This window comes from Typopeltis vanoorti, chromosome 2 (genome assembly GCF_054136105.1).
Source record: "Typopeltis vanoorti isolate ZY-2024b chromosome 2, IOZ_Tvanoo_1.0, whole genome shotgun sequence".
Lineage (NCBI taxonomy): Eukaryota > Metazoa > Arthropoda > Arachnida > Uropygi > Thelyphonidae > Typopeltis > Typopeltis vanoorti.
The window spans coordinates 84,408,065-84,432,393 of record NC_143550.1 but is presented as its reverse complement, the minus strand read 5'-3'; the positions used below and the strand labels follow the sequence as shown (position 1 = coordinate 84,432,393).

Here is a 24,329-nt window from a genome sequence, read left to right as displayed (position 1 = left end):
TCAATATACCTAAACCATGTGGTTGGTTTTGGGGTAATTTGGGATAAATTTGAGTTTCCAAATTTTCTTAGAATAGGTCGGCACAAGAAGGAGAGAGAGAGGGCTACCTGTGGCTAATCCAGTAAGTTATTTGTAGTAGGTTTTTTTGCCATGTAAAGTATTCATGAATACTTTGTTTCCAGCATTAGCAACATTGACCTTGATAAATAGGACATTTTTGCAGGTTTTGATGTAGTCAGTCTGTTTACTAAAGTTCTAACTGAGGAACTCTTCATACACGATAATTTTGAAAGAAAATCATGGTTCTCTTCTGGGAACTTACAAGAGAGTACATGAGAGAGGTCAACTTGTTTGGCCAAACACTTAACCTGTCGTTAATAAGGTGCTGGTGTCAAAGTTATTTCTTTCTATATCTTTGGGGTCTGTGACACCGCACCTTACTAACACAGGGCTAAACACACACAGCATGCTCAACAGTGCAACTCAGGACTAGATTTTCTTTTTTCAAATTATCGGATTCCTATATAACTATTCAATGGTTGTCACTTGTTAAACTTTTAATAAAGTGACAACCATTTCTGTTTCTTTTTCTACTAGTTTTCTTTTTACACCTGAAGAAGTCCTATGAAATTAACATGAAATATTGATTAAAGTAATTATTAATATTTTGTTCTGGTTTACTGCCTTATGAACTCTTACATATTTCACCATAACCCACAAAGTCTACATACTTATATATATATGTGTGTGTGTATTATACATATAATACATAGTGATTTTTTTTTTTTCTTTGAGGCAGGACAGTGGAATAAATGACTCACCTATTAGCAGTACTAATGTCAGTGTGCTGTAACCTTTATTATTATTATTATTACCATCTTCACCATTATGATTATTATTGTTAACAACCAAGGTGTCACAAGACCTACTGTGGGAGGCCCATCTTAGACAACACAAAATTTGTCATACCACTCCTTAAATCATTTCACCATTTTCACATTCATCACTCTGTCAGTCAGCAAATTTCATGCTTTGATCACCCGCCTACTCATCACCTTTTTTCACAACTTCCAGTAATGGCATATTTAAAAAAACTTTCATGGCTTACATATGTAACACAAAATACATGAATGCTATTCAAAAACTCCAATATATTTCATCCAACGTTATATGGACATCATCAGAGAGACAGTCTCTCATAATACCCATCTATAAATGGAATCAAACCCTCTGACTAGGTCTTCTGAATTATGTAATGAAGCTACTGTAAAACTATTATATCTCATATTTGAGCATTTCTGGTTGAACTTCATCCACTCCAGCTGCCTTTCCATATTTCAGGTTTTTGATGACTTTTTCTGCTAAGTATGGATATGTATTTCTGCCTGTATTCCTGTTGCTCTAATACTACCATGTTGACATGTCTTATTCAGTTTTATTTCCCTGGAAGAAATAAAACTGAATGTGAGAATTAGTGATATTTCCCTACTAACTTACCTGGTAAGATTTATGCAAGTATACTTGAGAAACGACCAAGCTTCCATTCCACCAAGAAAAATGGTGGAATGGAAGCTTAATGAACAACAAGCCTGAGTCAGGCCAAATTAAGATTGTCAGGGTCAGATTTTCACTTTAAGACAAATAGATGAGAAATCTTGGGAATATAACAAGGATTTGTATTTAAGTTTTATTGATCTGGAAAAAACATATGACAAGGTGCCAAGAGGAAAGCTCTTCAAAACACTATAGTTCATCATCATCATCAAATTCTTAATACAGGTAACCCTCATATAACACGGTCTACAAATTGTAGTAACCCTTGTATTTACCATATAAAGTGTTTATTATTGAAAATTATCTTTGTTTACTGCCAGGAAAGTATACTAAAAAATCATAAGTGTATGTGTGTGTTAATCTCAAGCTGAGCACTTTATTTTCTGGTGAGTTACATACAATATGTAATGCTTTTTTATGTAAATTTTTTTTTATACCAATGGCCATTTAGAGGGCTTTTGTGATATGGTTGAAAATGAAATTAATGAATTAATTGATGGGGAAATAGATTTAAATGAGGAGAAATTGGCACAATTAATAAATGACGTTGAACCAAATGGCGGGGAAAGTTATGCCGAAGATTCTGATTGTGATGAATCTGTTAAAGAATTCAATGTAACGAAATTAGCAGAAGGATTGGACTTGGCAAGAAAGTTAGGAAGTTATTTTACGGATAATGATCCCTCAATGGAGTGCTCCAGAAAATTCACGAGGCGGGGAAAGTTATGCCGAAGATTCTGATTGTGATGAATCTGTTAAAGAATTCGATTTAAAGAAATTAGCAGAAGGATTGGACTTGGCAAGAAAGTTAGGAAGTTATTTTACGGATAATGATCCCTCAATGGAGTGCTCCAGAAAATTCACGAGGCGGGGAAAGTTATGCCGAAGATTCTGATTGTGATGAATCTGTTAAAGAATTCGATTTAAAGAAATTAGCAGAAGGATTGGACTTGGCAAGAAAGTTAGGAAGTTATTTTACGGATAATGATCCCTCAATGGAGTGCTCTGGAAAATTTACGAGACAATTGGATATTTGTTTAGCTCCATATTATGAACTTGATAAAAAATTGCAGCATAATGGTAAGCAAGGTCTTATTACTGACTTCTTGATAACTAAACCAGTCGAAGAATGCAATGAGAATTATACAAATGATGTCCAAGAGATTTCAAGTGATGACGACATCCGGCCACTCATAAATAAAGAACATCTACGAAATCTTCGTTTTGAAGACAGTGATGACGATTAAAACATGCAGTTTATTTTTATTTTGCCTAAAACCATTTATTCATTATGGGCAATTAAGTTTACGTACAATTTGTATTTTTATAAGTTTATACTATGTATTTTGTTTCATAGTTTATGTTTTCTTAACTTACATGAATTACCTGATTTAAATAAAAATATTTTTGTTGGATGCCTCATTGTATATGAGGGTTACCTGTATATACCATTAAGGGGTGTGCAGGATATGATAGTACTACATGAAAAATTACATCATTACTAACTTCCTATCTACAAATTTCCTCCAAATTAGTCTGTTACCTGTCAAGACTCCAACATTATCAAATCTTATATTTCTATCTTCTAAGACACTTTTTACCATATCAATCCACCTATATCTTGGTCTTCCTCGGCCTTTTTCCTGCCAACTGCACAGAGAATACTTGGTTTGTTAATCTTTCCTCTCCCATTCTGTTCAAGTGACCATACCACCTGAGATTAGCTCTGCTAATGCATTCCTGGATGCTGACAATGTCAAATTCTTTCCTAATATCTTTCCTCATTTTTAATATGATATTGCCATCTGTTCATGACCCTAATCTTTCTCGGGACTCTCATATCTGCAATCTTTAGTCAAGTGTTTTACTTCTGACTCAGATCCATAAGTTAAAAGAGCTTGAACTGTCTTGTATACAGCTAATTTAGTGTTTTGACTAATTTCTCTCTTATTCCATATAAATTTATTCAGTTGACTTTCTATGATACCAGCTTTGTTGATTCTGCTGTCTATTTCCATATTTAAATTACCATCTTCACTAAAAATCATGCCTAAGTAGCTGAAATGTTTCACTTGTTCTATGGGTTCTCCATTCACAATGCAGTTGATATTTTCAATGTTTTTGCATATCTTCATTGTCTTTGTCTTTTTAATGCTGACCTTCATACCATATCTATTACAACAGTTATTCACTTTAGTCAGGGAATCTTGCAGACTTGTAGCGGATTTATTTAGAAGTATAACATCATATGTATAAAGCAAAGAGCTGAGATTAACATCTCCAATTTTGATACCAGGTTTAATACCACTTTCCTTCATAATGTGATCCATATAGATAATGAATAACAGAAGGGATAAAGTACATCCTTGTCTGACAACAGATTTAACATTAAACCATCTTCCTGTACTTCCTTCAATTCTAACTGACTTGCAACTCAAATAAAGAAAATATTGCTTGATATAATGTCCCAGTGACACCATATAACTGTAGCGTTTCGAATAGCTTCTCTCTTAGCACCCTGTCATATGCCTTTTCCAGATCTGCAAAACTTAAATACAGATCTTTGTTATATTCCCATGATTTCTCAACTATCTGTTGTAAAGGGAAAATCTGATCCTGACAGCCTCTATTTTGCCTGAATCGACTTGTTCTTCACCAATCTTCCCTTCCACAATCCTTCTCAACCGTTTCTCAAGTATACTTGCATATGTCTTACCAAGAACACTCAATAGAGAAATACCTCTGTGATTCTTATCTATCTTATATGTTCACTGGACATCCACAGATGCCATATGGTCACTCCAATGCTCAGTGATGTGCCACACCTGGCCTCACCATGTAGTCCTGTTGTTTGCTTTTCTGGAGACTTCAACTCTCTGAAGATTAGTTGCTCCACACACACACACCATCCATCAATCTGATTGATTGTCTACCCCCTTCTTCTTTTTCCAGGAACTTTACCTTCTATTACTGTTCTGAGAAGTCCTCCTTCCATCCTTTCAATGTGTCCAAAATATTTTAACTTTCTTTTGTCAATATCCTTAAGGAACCTTAGTATACTGATCTTTTCTAACATCCATTCATTTGTACACGTTTCAGTATACGATATCCTCAACAGCCTTCTGTAAGAAAAGGATATCAAAAGCAGATATCCTTTTCTTATCTGACTTCTTTAGTTTCCAAGTCTCTCATCCATAAGTCACTGGTGGAAAAACAACTACATCCAAAATCCTCAACTTTGTTCCCATGGAGATAGATCCATCCTTCCAGATCTTAAACAAGTCTCTGACTGTTGTTTTAGCCATTCCTAACCTTTTTCTGAACAGCAATTCTTCACATTAATAATGGGTCCAGTACTCAAACTTGCTGACTTCCTCAATTCTTTTTTCATTAATGTAAACTTGTTTCTCAAGAGCTTCCCTGTTTGTATTTCCTTTGAGAACCATAATCTTTGTCTTGCTAGGATTTAGTTGAAGTCCTCTGTTATTACTGATCTTGTTAATTATGTCAAGAATTTGTCCTAGTTCTTCCATGTCATTACAGAGGAGTACTGTATCATCAGCATACCTCAGAATGCTGATCAATCTACCTCCATCCTAATTCCTGTCTTGGGCTTATCCAATACATCATGCATGATGTCCTCCGTATATATATATATATATATATACTAAACAAGTGAAGAGAAAGTAAACATCCTTGCCTTACTCCTTTTCCAACCTTAAGCCAATCAGTCAATCCAACACCTGTTCTTACCGTGGCTTCTTGTGCTCCCTGTACATGTTGGCTATCAACCACATAGTGTGTTGAGGAAAACCCATTCTTTTCATTACTCCCCACAGTTTCACATGCTGAACACAGTCAAAAGCTTTAGAGTAGTCTAAGAAACACATTACCAGAGGAAGTCTAAATTCTTTATATTTTTCTATGATTTGTCTAAGGCAAAGGATCTGATCTCTGGTGCCCTTACCTTTCCTAAAACCTGCTTGTTCCTCCGTCATCTCTGCTTCAACTTTGGCCTCAATCCTATTTAGCATGATCTTCAATGTGATACTAAACTAATAGTTCTGTAGTTGTTGCACGCTTTCATATCTCCTTTCTTATGTAGTGGTATGAAAACAGACTTCTTCCAGTCTCTAGGCCATGATCCTGTCTCCCATATCCTTGTAATCAATCTATGAAACACTCTTATACCTCCATTCCCCCTGTGGTTTTAATTAACTCTGCTGGGATTTCATCTGCACCTGATGCTTTATTGCTGTTAAGCTGCTGAACTGCTGTTTCAACTTCATGCCTAAGTGGAGGAGGTTCCAAAATCAAAATTTTCCTGGTGAGAGGGGCTCCTCCACATTTCTTTATCCACTCTACTGTGCAGTTCCTCACAGTATTCTTTCCATCTGTTTTTGATTTCCATTTCTTCAGTTAGTAATGCTCCATTCCTGTCTTTGATGACATTCAATTTGGGCTTAAAATTTTGCTTTAAGTCACGAACTAAATAAAATATCCTTTTATAATTGAGCCTCCTCATCTGGAACTCTTTATTAGTATAGAATTTTCCTTGTCCTGCTTGATGGCTCTTCTGACTTCTCTATATAATCTCTTATATTCTTCAGTCTCTGTGTCTCTTCATTTTTCCAACTGCCTTCTTTTGATTAGTTCCCATTTTGAATCTGATATCCATGGTTCTCTTGGTCTTCTTATTGGGTCAAGATACTTCTTGGCTGTATCCTATATTATTACCTTGATTTCTTCCCAAAGCATTTCTGGTAAGTTCTCTTCATTTGTCTCTAGATAATCATCCATCTGAGTTGATGTTTCTTCTGTGAATCCACTAGGAATTACTCTAACATCCAATCTAGTGGAATGTGCCAGCCTTGGAAGTTTTCGGAGTCTTAGTCTTACTTTGGCTCTTACTAGCTGATGGTCTGTATCACAATCTGCTCCAGGACAAGTGTCCACATCAGAGATGCTTGTCTTCCATCACTGGAGAGCCAGGATGTAATCAATCTGGTGCCTTGATCCATCAATGTTAGATATCCAAGTATATATCCATCGTGGGTGTTTCTGGAAGCAGGTATTGGTAATAACTAATCTGTTAGCATGGGCAAATTCCAACAGTCTTTCACTACGGATGTTGCGTTCACCTAGACCAAACATGCCACACTCCGGCCTAACTCTCATACTCTTTCCAACTTTTGCATTTAAGTCCCCTAAGATGTAAAGCATGTCTCTCCTTGGTAGGCAATCCAAAATAGTTTGTAATTTTTCATAGAATTTCTCCCTCTCTTCTTCAGACCTATCTGTGTGGTACCACAATTGATACATTGGTAGACTGAGCCTTAAGTCTAATAGAAAGTATCCTATCATTAATGGGGTTATAAACAAGGGCTTCTTGCCTGAGCTGTCTTCAATGTCAAAGCTACCCCATGATGTTTTGAGTCACCACCTGAGTAAATAACTAGCTTACCATCCTGTCTTTTGAAGTGACCTTCTCCATTCCATCTGGTCTCTGTAATTCCCAGGATGTGAATCTTATACCTATCCATCTCTTTACAGACAATCTCAAGAGTGCCGATCTGTAGACCTCGAACATTCCACATGCCAATGTAAAATTCCCTTTTAAGATTAATATTATATCTTCTGTGTTGCTCATTCACAATATCACTGATTTTTGATGGAGACTGTAATATACTTCTTGAACAGGACCCTCTTCCTAAGCTCTGAACGGGGCTCTGATTATTCTGTGCAACAACTGGTGCAGCATGAAATGCATTATAAGGCACAACTATATTAGCAATTTGGAGTGAAGTCATCACTGCAAGAAGAAAGTGGGAGGGTTGCAGATGGCCCTGCAGTTCATTCCTCGGTTTGCCAAGCATATACTCGCTAAAGTGAGACCTTGTGTAATTCTTACATTAAGTTTTATTTCCCTTTTTTTATATATGGGTACTATGACAGCTCTACTCCAATCATCTGGAATTCTTCTCTCTCTGTCCAAGCCTTCTGAACTATGCAGTGCAGCCACTGTAAGACTTTTCTACCTCTATACTTGAGCATTTCTGGTCGAATATCATCTACTCCTGCTGCCTTTCTATATTTCAGGCTTTTGATGGCTTTTCCTACTTCAAGTATGGATATGTATTCCTGACTATATGCCTGGTCAGTGTTTTTTACCACAGTGCTGTCGTTACTACTTGTTTCATTCAGCAATTTTTTTGAAGTAATTACTCCATACTTCAAGGATATCTTTTCTCCTGTTTTCATGTCACCTTTATCATCTCTAATTCCTTTTATAGCACTCTTTCCTCCATTTTTGTGCTTCTTCAACAACCTCCAGAATATCTTGCCACCTTCTTGATATTTATTTATGTTCTTACCAAAGTCCTCCCATGACTTTTGTTTATCTAGTTTTTAAACAGTGTTTAGCTTTTTTACATTTGTCTCTGTATTCTCCAAGAGCACAAGTTGACTAATTTGCCAGGAACTTTTGATATGCTTTCTTCTTTTCCTTCACTGGCTCTTTAACTTCCTGTGTCCGCCATGGAGTTCTGATTTTTCAATCCTTACTGACAACTTCACCACGTGCCTCTCTGGCTGAATCAATCAGTATTTTCTTCAGGGTTTGCAACTGAATCTCCAAGATTTGGTTCCTGTTCTCAAACTCTTTCATTTTTGATTCAATCATGTTTGTATATTTTAGTCAACAGTTCACATCTGAGAGCTGCTCAACTTTTATTCGCATTAAAACTTTCTTACATGTTCTTCTTTTCAATTTTATCCTGCTCAAGACTAAATGGTGATCACTTCCAATCTCAAATCCTCTTTACACTCTGGTATCCTGCACCAGGAAGAAAACATCACTATCAACAATAACATAGTCAATGAGACTTTTCTTATTCCTTGCCTCATCTCTGCATGTGAATTTGTGCACTTTTTTATGTTGGAACATTATGTTAGTAATAACCAGTCCATGTCCTGAGCAGAAATCCAACAGGTATTTGCCATTATTATTTGCTTTGCTCTTTTCTCCAAATTTTCCCAATAGATTTTTGTATGTCAGACAATCATTTTCTACTCTGCTATTTAGATCCTCAGCAAGGACTAACTTTTTCTTTTTCATTGTGTCAGTTGCTTTCTCTAAAGTCTCAAAAAATTCTTTCACTTCTACCTTAGTAGAACCTTTTGTGGGATCATAGACACAAATAAGTTTCATTGTGCAGATATTTTCTGATATTTGCCCACATCTCTACTTGAAATTGCCTGTCATTCAAGAAGATTATCCTTGTATTTAGTGTTGAATACTATGGCTACTCCTTCTTTTCCTTGATTGTCATTGTCTGAATATAACATTTTGTTGGAACTCACCAGTGTTTTCCTTTTTTTGTTTCATTCACCCCTATTATATCGAATCCAGTTCCTTAGCTATCTCCATTTCTTTGCCATTCAGACCTCTTATGGATAGTACCAATCTTGAATTCTGGTGATATCGAATTGGGGATGGGGGGGGTAGGAATTTTTTCCAGTAGCTGACTTCGCTGTTTACCCTGGTTCCCTGGCAAAAACAATGGGGGGGGGGGGTGCCTTGTTTAACCAGGTGACTCCCCAGCCTGTATGAAATTTTGTCATGTTGTACAATCATTTTTTTTTTTTTTTTGGTTTAAGCTAATAAGAATACAATTTGGTCAGCTAAATCTCAAATTTGCAGCTCATCCTCGTTTGTTCAGTATCCAGGTAGATACCTAATGGGATGCGCCATGAGAAGGTGAGGATTGGGCATTAGGTCAGAAGCCCTGATCGGTTCTCTGCATTCCTTTAAAAGCTATGTGGAGGTCTGCTCTCAGTTATATAGCTTTGACACTTGATGTAAAATCAGGTTTGCGACATGGGTTTGTGCACATTATTTCCACTGTTATTTACTATCCATGTGGATCACATTATGAAGGAAAGCAGTATTAAATCTGATATCAAAATTGATGGTGTTAATCTTAGCTCTTTACTTTATGTAGATGATGTTATACTTCTGAATAAATCCAACACAAGTCTGCAAGATTCCCTAAAGACAAAGGCAATGAAAATAGACAGAAACATTGAAAACATCAACTGTTTCCTGAATGGTGAATCTTTAGAACAAGTAAAACATTTCAGCCATTTAGGCATAGTTTTGAGTGAAGATGGTAAATTAAATATGGAAATAGACAACAGAATCAATAAAGCTGGTGTGGTAGGAAATCAGCTGAATAAATCTAAAAAAAAAGTCGCAAAGAGATTAGTTATAACATTAATTAGATACATACAAGAGGCAGTGTTCAAACCAATTTTGACTTATAAATCTGAGACCTCTGATATGAGAGTTTTGAGAAAGATCAGTTAAGTGAGCAGATGACATCAAGTGGAGTATCACATTAAAACGGAGAATAATAGGAAAGTAATTGCCATTGTTAGCATTTAGGAATATGTTAGTAGAGCTCATCTCAAGTAGTATGATCACTTAAATAGAATGGGAGATGAAAGATTAGCAAAAAAAAAAAAATTTTCTTTGCCAGGTTGGCAAGAAAAAGATCCAGAGGAAGACCAAGCTGTAGATGGATTGATACAGTAAAAAGTGCCTTAAATGACAGAAATATAACATATAAGAAATATGTTATATTTCTTATATGTTATATAAGTCTATTATATGGAGTCTTGACAGATAATAGATTAATTTGGAAATAATTGTTGATCAGAAGTTTGTAATGATGTAATTTTTTCATGTAGTACTATCATCATTATCCTGTATCCCATGAGGATATACATATCAAGAATTTTATGATGATGATGAATGTTCTAACCTTTGCACTGAATATCATAATCAGGGGGCAGATAGCATGCATGCTTTTCAATGAACAGGCTATGGGTTTGAATCCAGCCATAGACATGGATATTTGTAAAAGCCTGTTCTTGACAACTTGTATGGCTCCTTGAGTTTATAAGGCTTGTCTTTAAAGAAAATGTCATTATTTTTTTTGGAAAATGTCACAGAAATGTAAGCATTACATCCTGTACATGCATAGAACATTTTTCTGGACAGTAGTGTACAAAATGCAAATTATTTTTAAAGCTGATCAGTGACCTACAGGAAACTAGACAATTGGCACCTTTTGAGCATTTAACGTTAATGTCATGTATAATTGAAATCATGGAATTCTAACAGTAAGAAACACTGAGAATTATCCTGTTGAAAATAAGTAGCTAAGCACAGCAGCAGTTACAAAAACAGTGGCTAAATATTTGAGGAGTAGGGAAAAAATTACATGGTCTGACAATCTGATTTGCAATTCCACAATGAAGGTCTAAAATATTGAAACTGTAATCTGGATGTGGTGATAGTTGTTCAGCTGAAGAGAATTCTTTCGACACATTAAAGTCCTATTACTGGTGAAGAAACATTTGAATCTCTACACATCAAACATTGATCCAAACCAGGTTAACATATGAACACATTTACACAAGAATATTATATTTTAATTTGCCATATATTTCAGTCTGAAAATAACAGACTATCTTCAGTGGCTACATAGGAACAGTTTTTAACAAGGTGGAATACTAACAATTGATCATTCAAAAGTAGAATGAGCCGTGTGATGTTACATCCCTAAGTATTAAAGAGAGGAAAACATTTTTTATCAGAGTAATGATTAAATTAAAGATATTAATTCACAAATTCATATAATAAAATTAATTTATAAATAATATTAAGCTAATGTAGGAAATAAAAGTTTTAATTAAAAAAAAAATTTAATGTGTTATCCTGATTAAACTTTCCCAAATTTCCGATAAAGATATACAGTCATTTCAATTCAAGTTAGGACATTAAAGTAAGGCCTCAGCACTTTCTTTAAATAGACATTCAAATTTATAGTGACACCTGTGTAGGAGGCGAGTCTTGGACCAGAGAATGTTGTGGCTTGTCTCTATTCCATGCTGAGCTAATCCAGACTTATCGAATTTGTTTTGCTGAATGTATGATTGATGTTCTTGAATGCTTTTTTCTATAGAGCATTCTGTTTGTCCAAAGTAGGAAAGATTACAGCTACAAGGAACTTGATACACACCAGGCAGAGACATAGTTGAGCGTTTATCTTTAGAAGAAGGGAAATAGGTGGATATTTTGTTAATAGGTATATAAGTGGCTGTTAAATCATATTTCTTCAGAATTCTTGAAATTGGTTCTTTCTGAGATTCCGGAAATATAAGGAATTGGAACTCTACATATTGAATCTTTGCTGTTTTGGATTGGATTGTAAGAATCGAACAGATGTTGTGTACTCTTTTCGGAGAAGCCATTTAGTTTCATGTGATGTTTGATAGTTGAAAGTTCTTTCTGTAATTCATGAGGAGTTGAACAATTAGTTCTGGCTCATTGGATTAAACATTTTATGATTCCTGTTTTTTGATAAGGATGATGGGCAGATTGTGTGAGAATATAACGTCCAGTGAAAGTGGGTTTTCTGTAAACTGTCGTTGTTAGAATACCTGAAGGTGAATGGATGAGGAGGATGTCTAAAAAGGATAACTTGTTGTCTTTTTCAATTTCCATGGTAAACTTGATACGAGGATGTAAGGAATTGATTCTGGTTAAAAAGGAAGGTAAGGAATCTCTGTTATGAGGTCACACTGAAAAGACGTCGTCTATATATCTCACCCAAAAGGGTGGTTGAGGGAATATAGATGAGAACAGGACATCTTCTAGATGTTCCAAATAAAAGTTGGCTAGAGCAAGTGAAAGTGGACTTCCCATGGCTGTTCCTTCCACTTGATTGTAGAATTTGTTTTGACATAAGAAATATACAGACTGCATCATGAAATCAAATAATTTTATAATGTCTTGTGGGAAGATGTCAGCAAGTAATTGTAAAGTCTCTTTGAGAGGTACATTAGTATATAGAGATTCGACATTGAAGCTAACCATAACATCAGTAAGTTGTAATGAGATAATTTTTAATTTATTTAGGAAATCAGAAGAGTTTTTCAAAAAAGAGCGTGATTTGCCTATATGTGATTTCAGTAATTTCGCTAAATATTTGGCTATGCGATAACTAGATGAATCAATACAGTCCACTATAGGACGAAGAGGAATATCTGTGTTGTGTATTTTATTTTTAGTCTCCTATGCAGGTGTCGCTATAAATTTGAACATCTATTTAAAGAAAGTGCTGAGGCCTTACTTCAATGCCCTAACTTGAATCGAAATGACTGTATATCTTTATCGGAAATTTGGGAAAGTTTAATCAGGATAACACATTAATTTTTTTTTTTTTTAAATTAAGACTTTTAATTCCTACATTAGTTTAATATTATTTATAAATTAAGATTATTATATGAATTTGTGAATTAATATCTTTAATTTAATCATTACTCTGATAAAAAATGTTTTCCCTCTCTTTAATACTTAGCGATATAACATCACTCATCTTGTTCTACTTTTGAATGATCAATTGTTGGTATTCCACCTTGTTAAAAACCATTCCTATATAGCCACTGAAGATAGTCTGTTATTTTCAGACTGAAATATTTGGCAAATTAAAATATAATATTCTTGTGTAAACGTGCTTATATGTTATAAACTTAATGTCACAAGTGTCTCTAAAGAATCAAATTCTCACAGATTATTCATTTGGCAGTGGTTACTTCCAGTAGGATAATATAATAATATCCAAGAGACAAGATATGAGGGTGGGGAGGGGCTGAAAAGTTCTGATAAACACCTAGAAAAAAAATGATATTAAAGCAACTTATATAACCATAAGAAGAGCATATATAAATTCCATGTAAGTATTCCATATAATTCCATATAAGTTCTATGTTTCATCAATATATATGAGGGTGGGGTGGGGACTGATATCCATGTTGCACGATTCCTTCATTGTAATTATCACAACTTTTCAGCACACCCTCATATATCGAATATATCAGACAGTTAAGATATACTGATTGGAAAGAAGTCAATGGACACCCCCCAGTGGACAAGGTGCATCGTGCTGTGTAAAAAAGTATGTGTTTGTAGCCAGTGTAAATTGGAGGAATGTAATATTCCCAACTCGGTCCAACTGTGTCTGGGTAAAATGGCTGTGAAAAGGGAACTTAGAGTTTCATAGGATGCCATGTTGCAGGCCTATCTGTTCGACAAATTGTGCCATCCCAGGTCAACAGTCAGTGATACCATACTGAGATGGAAGCGCAGGAAGTCAACTGCAAATGCTACCGCAATGGACGATCCACCACACTCACCAAACATGACCATAGGATGCTATGAAGGGTAATATGTAAAACCGCCATTTGTCATCAGCACATTGCATGTGAAGTTCCATGCATCGATTGGAACACAAATCTCTACAAAAGCATTCAGAAATGAGGTTCACAACATGGATTTCCATCACAGGACTACAATATGCAAGCTCCACATTGAACCAACATGCAGTATCTTCAGTGGTGCAATTAGCATGTACAGTGGAACATGGAAGCTTGAAAAATCTGTTATGGAGCAACAAATCACTCCACTCTCTACCAAGGAGATGGACAAGTGGGATCCTCATGTTGGAGGCTTAATGGATTGTATACAGCACTCAGAAAGGATTAAAACAGAATTGACTGAGACGAAATATAGGAAGAATTATTTCATCTCAGTCAATGAGACATCTTCAGGGATTACAAAAAAAAACTAATGTAACATAAACAAATAACAAACAATACTAAGCCCACCCACATGAGTGACACTAAAGTCCTATCTAGGTGGATAGGACTTAGTCACTTAGATAGGACTTTAGTGTCACCCATGTGGTTGGACTTAGTATTGTTTGTTATTTGTTTATATGTTATGTTAGTTTTTTTGTACTCCCTAAAGATGTCTCATTGACTCAGACGAAATATAGGAAGAATTAAATTCTGTTTTAATCCTTTCTGAGTGCTGTATACAATCCATTAAGCCTCCAACATGATGTCCTCACAGCACTTAAGCCTCAGCACACGGACAAGTGGGGGGATGTGCCAGATGCCCAGTGAACGTATCTTACCAGTGTGTATCCCCAAGTATGAAATTCGGAGGTGGTGATGCGATGGTATGGTTCTGTTTTTCCTAGTTTGGGCTCAAGCTTCTGTTTGTGGTGCTCTGAACATTGTGGACATGAACCTAACCACATTTGACTGGCCTCCACATAGCTTGCAATCTGATTTCAACCCTGTTGAACATCTGTGGGATGAACTGAAGCATCAGGTGATGTGAAGGGACATATGCTCCCATAACACTCCAGGATCTCATTATACTCCACATTATATACCAAAATTCCCATTGATTGCTATTGTGCTCTTGTGGAAAGTGTGCCCCTTGTGACTGCTGTAGCCATCGCAGTTAAAGGAGATCCTACATCTTATTAAGGTGGCCACCATGGCTGTCTGTTCCTCATACTTTTGCAATGTGAAAAAGTGGCTAAAACAGCTCTTCAGATTACTTGGTTACTAAAGAACATCTGATGAGCAGAGATAAGCAGGTTATGATACCTCTTTATAAGGCCTTGATAAGACCCCCCTTCTTGCTATACACAGCTCTATCACCTGTTTCTCAGGATAGGGAGGAGCAGATCCTGATGCAATGACCAAGATGGTGGCAGATCTATGAATGCACTTATGAGGATAGGTTGAAGATTTATGAGTTCCAGAAATTGGTTGAATGACAGAAAAGAGATGATGTGATTGAAACATATAAATTACTGAAAGGTTAATATACAGAGGACATTTTTCAAAACAACTCTAGTGGAGGGAGAATTGAGTAAGAACGTGAAGACTAACTTTTCTGCTTGGAGAGTGCTGAATCGGTGAAACAGGTTGCTAGAATCTGTTGTGGGTGAAATGACTGAATCAGTTCAAAGCAAAATGTGATAGGTTATTACACAAATATTGGCTGGTGCTTACCATGTTTAGGGCTTCCCTTGATGAGTCTACAGACTCCACGGAGTTGCCTGTATAATAATAATATTTGACATTTATACACACTAGGTTACAAAATTATTAACTCTTTCTTTTTCATTTTTGAAGACTGAGGGCATAGTAATATCTTTAATCTTTGCACCAGGAAAGCATGATTTCATTATGTGTACTCATCAAGTGTGCCCTTAATCATAATTGTGTTGCTCCCTATTCTCCTTTTTTCACTCATTAATACTCTCCTTGCTTTTCTCCTTACCATTCATTTCTTACCCTTTTCAACTATACCACTTATTAGAGCTTCTTCAAATGCTCTAGCTCCTTCCTAGTCCTGTTAATTAGTCTTCATATGGTGTTCTGTTTCACTCATTTTGCCACCTTCCTATTCTCTTCATTGATCATGATTTTGTTTTCATTTTAACTTTCTTCCAATGTATATTTCATCATTCTCGCTTCATTAATTTGATTTTTCTCTTCATTCTGTAACTGATTATGAAACTTCATTTTATATTCATTTATTTATGTTTTGAGACCTCTTGTATTTCCTTTATAAGCTTTCAAAATAAAATTCATTATCTTTGTTATTTTCTAAGTTTCAAAGTTTCTTTTACAGATTTGCTATATTATGTTTTGGAATAGTGGCATTTAGTAGTATGTTTGAGCCTGATATCACTTGCCATTTTTTGTGTGCATGTGCGCATGGTTGTCTCTTTAATCCCTTGCCATTAAATTAATTTTTGACATGTTTCAGAAGTTACAGTGAATCTAAACCTTTTTTAGAATAGATGTTTTGATAGAATTTACTTAATTTAAAAAAATTGAAATTTTTTTGCCAGAAAAATGTATGTTTTTTTAACATATCCAGTAGAGGATGATTAAAAATTCTACTTGAGCAATCCTTTCAGGTTTTGTTCAATGCATTCAATTTGCTTATGATAACATTGTCTATTTATGTTCCAAATATCTGTGTGTGTGGGGGGGGGGGGGTAGTAAGAACGAGTAGTATCCTAGCTGTTCTCTTATGTGCTTAATTCAGATTTGTTGAATAGATTTATTCTCATACCACAGTGAAAACTGGGTCTTTCATAAATGTGTTTTGCACTTAAAGAGTGAATACTTGGTTTAATTTTCAGTATGTGTTCCCTTTGCAAAATTCGCAAATACCACACTGTATTTTCCTACTTTTTCTGCATTATGAAGTGCCAATTAAATTGCTAAAGCAGGACTGTGCTTTAACAAAGCCATGCTAGTTCTCACTAAGATCATGTTTATGTCACACATTTATATATTTTAGTCTTAACTAAACTCTCCAAAACATTAATTGTCACTTGAGAAATGCACACTCGTCTGTAGATCAGTTCATCAGCTTTTGCTGTACCTTTGTATAGCAGCCCTATTTTACCTTTCTTCTACTCCAGTGTTACTCTTCCAAGAGTAAAATTCTTATTAAATAAGAGGTTAAGGATACAGTCAGTTTCCTAGCATAGCCTTTTAAAACACTTGAGGCAGGTTTCCATCCAATTCTAAATTCTTATCACCATCTAGATTACTCACTATACTAAACACCAAAGTTCATTCATTTCCACTCCTGTCTACAGCTCTTCTCCTCTTTCTCTCTAGAAATCCATCTATTTCATTCATTATCTTGAAACACCTTAACAAAATTATTACTAAATGCTTCTGTTATATCTTTCTTATACCAGTTACATTGCTACTAACTCCATCTGTTATGTTCATTTTCCCATTAATCATTTTTTCAACCAGCTAGCCAACCAATCAGCCGGACTGGTTAGCTTATCCGCTTTCCAGCCAAAAGGCTGTAGGGTTCGAATCCCGCTGTGGGCACGGATGTTTGTGATTGTATGTGAAAATACTAATGGTGGTAGTCAACAGTTGATGGCATTGGTGTAGTTGTGGTTAGTTGAAGTTGGATTGAGTGGTGGAGACAGAGCTGTGAAGTGAGTACCCTCTCTCGATGAGTCTTTGGACTCCCTGGAGGTGTCACGTAATAATAATAACAAAAATCTCCTGGGGTTTGCTTTTGCCTTCTCTTTCCCACCCACAAAAAATTTTTTGTAAACCTATAGTACATTCATACCATGGGTGGGCTAAAAACTTTTGTCTACATTTTTTATTAATTTATTTTTTACTTAGTCCAGGAAAAACAGCTCCTCAAGACACCCAAACATGGAACTTTTTTTTTTTTCAAGCCACTTCAGACCTCCTGAATTGGAATGGTGATCTCACACTAAGCAATTAAATTAATCTCCCACCTAAAGGTATTGACAAATATCCATGCCCATGGTGGGTTTTGAACCTGCAGCCTGTTGGTTGGAGAATTAGCTGACATTATTTTAATTCATTATATTGTTTTTGCTAGCTTCTACATTTGTTTAAATGAAACAGGTGAAAACAATCAAGAAATAACTAAATCAAATTGATCAAACAGTCCTGCTTGCAAAGACATCTGCAACATTTTGTCTGATTATGGTATGTTTGCTGAATTTGCTCAAAATCATTTGAAAGGTATGACCTTTAGAGCTGTCTGTACAGGAAGTGAATCTCCAACATTTCCTATAATACCCTTCATGTTAATCTGTTCATGTCAGAATTCTCAAGATACCCTAAATAATATAAGAAACAACTATATTCCATATCTGGTTGAAATCAGTTGAACAATATCCATAAGTGGAAAAAGTCCTAGACAGGATCGATCTAGTTTGCACAAACCTGAACTAATCCTTGCTGTCAGGAGTGAAATAATTAATACCAAACAGTGCATATATTTTCTGATCATAGCAGGAAAGTATAATCCTTGTAGTTCATGAGTTTTAACTTTATTTTTACTGTTTTTCAGCTATCCTCTGTGTTAAATACAAGAAGCAAGGAGTATTCCATTCTTGAATCTGAACTTACTGAACAGAAAATGCAGTGCTCTCAACTGCAGAATAAATGTGAAAACTTTGAAGTTAAATTATGTGAAAAGGTGGGCTGAGATTTATTAATCATTTTATACTTCTATTTAACTTTTTATTTTAATCTTCTGTTTTTGTCAAAAAAAATGTGATCATTAATAAAATATTGTTTAATTAAAAAGATGCTTTCTGCACTATTTTTTCACTCAGTATCAGAGTTTATTAGTGATATTGAAACAACTTATTGGTGGATTGAAGTGGTGTATGTGTGTGCAAAGCTCTATCTACTTTTAAAAAAAATTGTATTGTGCCATAATGCTTCTCTTGTAATAATTGTATAGCATCACTTTGTAACAAGAGGCAGGCCAAGTTGTATGTTAATGTGAGGTGTGTAAAATAAGAGTTTGATACTAATTTGATAGAAAGCTCCTCTGCCTAGGTGTGGATAGAGTAATATAATAATATTATATAAATAATAGTTGCGATGTAATTGCAATATGCAGTTTTTTTGTAACTCATTTTCCAGTTTTATTATGTAGTATCAAGAAGTTATATGAAGCAAAAAACTGAAATGAGAAAAAAGTGTTGCATGCCAAAGCCAGCCATTTACGTAATAGACATCAAAATGATAGTCATTCATTAAAATATTTCTCTAACATCCTGTGTAATTGTGTCAGTGGAAATGCGAATCCATTCTATGAGGTCTTGTAGGATTTGCAGTTATGGTAGTATCTAAACCCTATCCTTCACATATCCCACAGTGAGAAATCACATGAACTAAGGTTGAGGGACCTCAAAAGCCATACAATGTCCCCCCCCTCCCTTTTTTTTCCACCTACCCATTAGGATGTCATGAGGAAGTAAAATCAAATGGTGAAATGAAATCCAAATGAGCCAGAACCTCAACTTTTTTGGAAAATATTATCACTGTTCAGAAAGTCTTCTTTAAACTGAATCATGAAAAACATCCCAAGCATATCTAAATATACTAAAGATGTGATTGTTGGCACTGCAAAGAAGAATGGACTTTTTCCAGGTTTCAGGACAAGCACATTAACTTTGGAATTCTTGTGCATATTTTATACAGTGCCATAAGGATGATTGGCATCCTAAATCCTGTATGCATCTGACAGATGAAATGGTGGCGAATGCCAGCTAATTAATCATGATGCTGTTGGATCCTACTTCTTAATCTGTACCTTGGATCCGACATGTTAGTCACTACGATGTTCTTAACCAAAAAAATAGTTGCTAGTTGATTTCTAATTCAAATATAGAGAAAATTTATATTTAAAGACTGCGCCACTCTATATCTGAATTAGTTCAAGGATTGAAGAAAAATCAACCTTCAACTATTTCTTCTTAAAATATATACTGGCCGAGTATATTTGACTTATTTAATTTACCTGCTTTGGTTCGAATATTTTATGAATGGTGCAGTAAAAGAGATTCAGGCAAAATACAACTTTAGATAAACAAAAACGAACATTTAATTTTAAAATCACAAATTTTACACTTAAGTTTAGATCAGTAATTAAGATATCACAAACATTTTAACTCCGCAGGTAAATTCAATCATTCAACTCATACAATGGTAAATCTGTTGTCTCTATAATACAGTCTTCTCACAGTTCCTTAAGTTCCAAATACTGCAAAATTTGCATTAACACTTCTTCACAAACACCTTTAAATTTACACTTCAGCTAATTTCCAAAATAGTTACTGTTAGTATAGGGATATTCTAGGAAGAAACACACTCATATCTCAGCATAGGAATATTAATGGTTGGAATATTCTTACCGACAACTTTCCTTCTTCATATACTTATGTGCGAACACTTTTTGTAACTGTATACACTTTAATCAATTAACGGCACTCGTTTAAAAAAAAATCTTTTTTAGAAATAACTGGATTAATTAACGATCACAATACACACAATCAAACGTTCTTTCACAGATTAAACCACTTGCACTACATTTGACATCACTTAACTAATTCAGTGTTCTACTAACAACTCTTGTACTAAGGTAACACACAATAATTCCTTAACTTGAAGTTTAATATGCACAGTTGCCTACTCCTTCGACATCAGTTTAATCCTTTAGGTACCATAATTCTTAACACCATTATCATTAAACTCAACTTTGTTGCCTCTAATTATTCTCTAGTTACTTCGTGATATGCTTCAAGTTTCCGTGTGTCCTTGAAAGGTCGGCCCTGAAATTAAATCTCAACTCAAGTATTGCTAGTCTACTTAGTAGTCACTCAGCTGTTTTCCGTAGCTATAATTGTTATTCTACAACTTATTAGCTAACCGCCTCTCGACTAGTAGACTTTATTTAGCTGCTTGAGTGACTTGCCGACTCGCTATTATCGTACTGTGATTCCCGAATGCTCCGATTCCAACCTAATGCCAATCTCTCTCTTATAAATCTCTAATTCTCCCTTTTCCAGCGTTCCTCGCTTTTTATATCCGTTCTTCCCGCCTAAATTGTTCACGTCATCCAAAACTCTTTTCAATAAACCTTCTCCTCACATGGTGTTGCAAAACGTGCAAGCTATCTAACATACGTTTCCATGACAACAAAACAAAACATAAAATTGAGCTATTACATAACATTAAATTTCTACAAATAGGAATAAATAGAGAATATTTACATTTCAAATAATGCGCTGTTAAATTATCAAATACAAGTTCTTATAATATTAACATAGTAATAATTAAAATAGATTAATAATATTTAATACAGTCTTTTCATTATTAATACATATATCTTTGATTAAATAATTAGATATTAGGCAAAATTAAAGGTAGTTATATGAATATTAAATTGTAAAATAAGTTGTTTACATTAAATAATATTTACAAGTCCAGCCTTTGTGATGGAAGATCATGTTGGATTCTGAAGCAAATAATAATTACTTTAATCTCTACATAATCAGAATCCAACAATGCCACTTTACTCAGGATAACCAGAATGTCAGATAAAGTCCTTTGTTATCAATTAACCTTTGCTATGGACCACAGAAATTAGTTTATATGTCATCCTCTCTCTCATATGCACTATTAAATTTAATAAGCATCAGTGTTCTTGTATACACCACATTTCCTTCCAATGCTTAAGACAATAGCCAAGCTGTGTTTCAAAAATTCTTAACTGCTTCCTGTTCAATAAGTTCATTGCACTGTTTGCTGATTTAATTTAATTTTATAAATATAAAAATCCTCTACACCTTTACACCATCCAGAGTAAACTGTACATTTTTTTTATTTATTTATTTATTTATTTATTTTTTTTATTTTGTAAATCAGCAGACAGTTAATAGACCTCTGGCCATTGCCAGGGTTAAGTGTATTCTTAGATATGAAGTGGTGTTCTGAATTCTGTGTAGTATTAAGATCTGTATATATTTGTGTATCTTCTACTTATTCCACTGTTAGTTTTGCTGAGTTACAGGATTATAAACCTGTGTTTGTGTATTTGCACATGCAAGCACGTGAGAGCATGCTAGAGATTAATTCTGAAATTATCTGAAAAAAATTTCTAGAAAAAGTTCCTTTCTACTCAACTGATGACTAGAATCAAATATTCAGAATCCTCCCACAGATCACACAATTGTACATTGAGTTTACAGAGTGGCAGCTTGTTGCTTGAAATTATGGGTTGCTGCAACTTTCAAAATATACATACACACTTATTTTATCCAAACACATATACACTGTGAGTACAGTGTATATGTGTTTGGATAAAATATCAAAATTATGGTAAAAATTGAAAAAAATTAAACATGAAAAAATTGTTTATTATCGATAAAATTATACAGTTTGGTATAATTCAAAATTACTTAAAAATAAAATATATTCTTCTTATTTTGTTTCATGAAAAAATATTGTTTATTATCGATAAAATTATACAATTTAGTATAATTCAAAATTACTTAAAAATAAAATCCATTCTTCTAATTGTAATGTCCAAATATTTAAAGAGACGGAGTAAACGCAATAAGCACTATGAACACTCTACTGTTGGTGCAAACTGCATATAAACAGCAGTGGAATTGCACAACAGACAGTGCCATGTTAAGCTAATAGCTCACATCTCAATTCACATCACAGTTCTACAAGATGAAGTTTTATTTATTTTTTATACAAAATAAGAGAATTGTATAGGATTGTTGATAATAAAATTAAATATTACAGGCCAATATAAATAAATTAATAAATATATTGAGAAAAATTGGGGGTGCTGCAGTTCTGCAGTGCCTATGCATGAGCCGCCCCTGTTCAAAGAGCCACATAAGTGAAGATCTCATTGCATGAATTTGCAAAACAAATTGCATCTTCTCATTAGGCATTGCTATGATGAGCTAAACAGACCATATAGTTTGCAAATCAGCAGGCAACTGACCAGTCAGTTGCACACTCCTCATATAAATGGATCACTTATAGCCTAAAATGTTTGTGTTTCTTATCAGAAAAGACCTGCGTTTTATTCCTGTATAGGATATGAACAACCTTTATAAGGGTGTTTTTCATCTGAAGGTGAGATAGCAGTCTCATGTAGAGGTGGAAGAGTTTCCTCCTCCCTGAAACTTCAGTTTTCACAACAGGCAAATTGGACAGAACACACACACACACACACACACACACACACACACACACACACACACACACACACACACACACACTATTTATAGACATAATATAATGATCTTATGGCTTAAGTTGCTCTGGCCATAACTCAGAATCATCCTGGCATCAAGCTTCTCTTGGCATAAACACATCACAATCATTGTATCCTCAGCTTCTTAAAAAAAAAAAAAAAAAAAAAAAACTAGGATTTCTCTTTCGCTCAAGACATTACTTCACCTTCAAACAGCTGTTAACCTTAAACAAATCACAAATCTGCTCAGCTGTTGAATACTGCTCTCACATTTAGAGTGGGCCCATAAGAGCTCTCTCAAAATCCATTACTCAATACAGAGGAGAGCAATTAGATTGATTAATAACCCATCTTTTACCAACTCACTCCACCCACTTTTGCACAGGCATTTGGTTTCTGCATGTGTATTCTATAAATATTTCCACAGCAAATGTTCATCTGAAATCACATCAATAATTCCCTCTCTCAGCACTAAGCTTGTTGGAACACTTACAGCTGCCACCCAACATCTTTTCACAGTACACCTTGAAATCCACAGAACAATTTTCTTTCCTCTTCCTTCATCCCTGCTACTGCTGTATTGTTCCACAATACAGCAGTAGCAGCGATGAAGTTTCCCCTCTCTCCTTATGTGTTTCCCAAGGAAACAGATACATTCTTTTAAATCAAATGTAAACAAGTTTCTCCTTTTCCTGACCCACTACCCATACATGATACTAACTATAGGTTGATTAACCAATATCTCATGTATAGGCTCAACACACACACACACATAAGGAATAGAATCTAACAATGAATGGCAGCAGTGGGGGGGGGGGGGGGTGAATAGCACCAGAAGTATTCTTTCCCATGATTTTTAAGACAAAGAGAAGTCCTTTAATTATACAACACATTGAGTGGAGAAAAGAAGCTAATAATGATAACATTATTATCTTCCTTTCTTTCTAGCTTTCTTCAAAACAATCATGTTATTGGTTAGATCTCCACTGTTGTCAGATTTTATATTTTGCTTTTCTAAAGTAGTGCTAACTTCATCCATTCACCTGCTGAGTCTTTTTCTTGTCAATCTATTATCAAATACTTGTTTTGCTAATGTTTCATCTGTCATGCTATGTAAGTGACACTTCATCATCATCATCAAATTCCTGCCACGTACCCTCAAGGGGTGTACAGGATATGATAGTACTACATGAAAAAAATTACATCATTATTAATTTCCTATCTACAATTTTTCTCCAAATCA

The 24,329-nt window shown here is 34.8% G+C and overlaps 1 protein-coding gene across 1 annotated transcript in view; it reads left to right on the top strand.

The window, feature by feature from the left end:
- LOC150109219 (uncharacterized) overlaps positions 1-24,329 on the top strand; it is a 672,102-nt gene that overhangs the window by 301,977 nt on the left and 345,796 nt on the right. Inside the window, exon 20 of the mRNA XM_090401856.1 lies at positions 18,365-18,493. Coding sequence (XP_090257982.1) covers positions 18,365-18,493 — 129 coding nt within the window. The remainder of the gene's footprint in view (positions 1-18,364; positions 18,494-24,329) is intronic.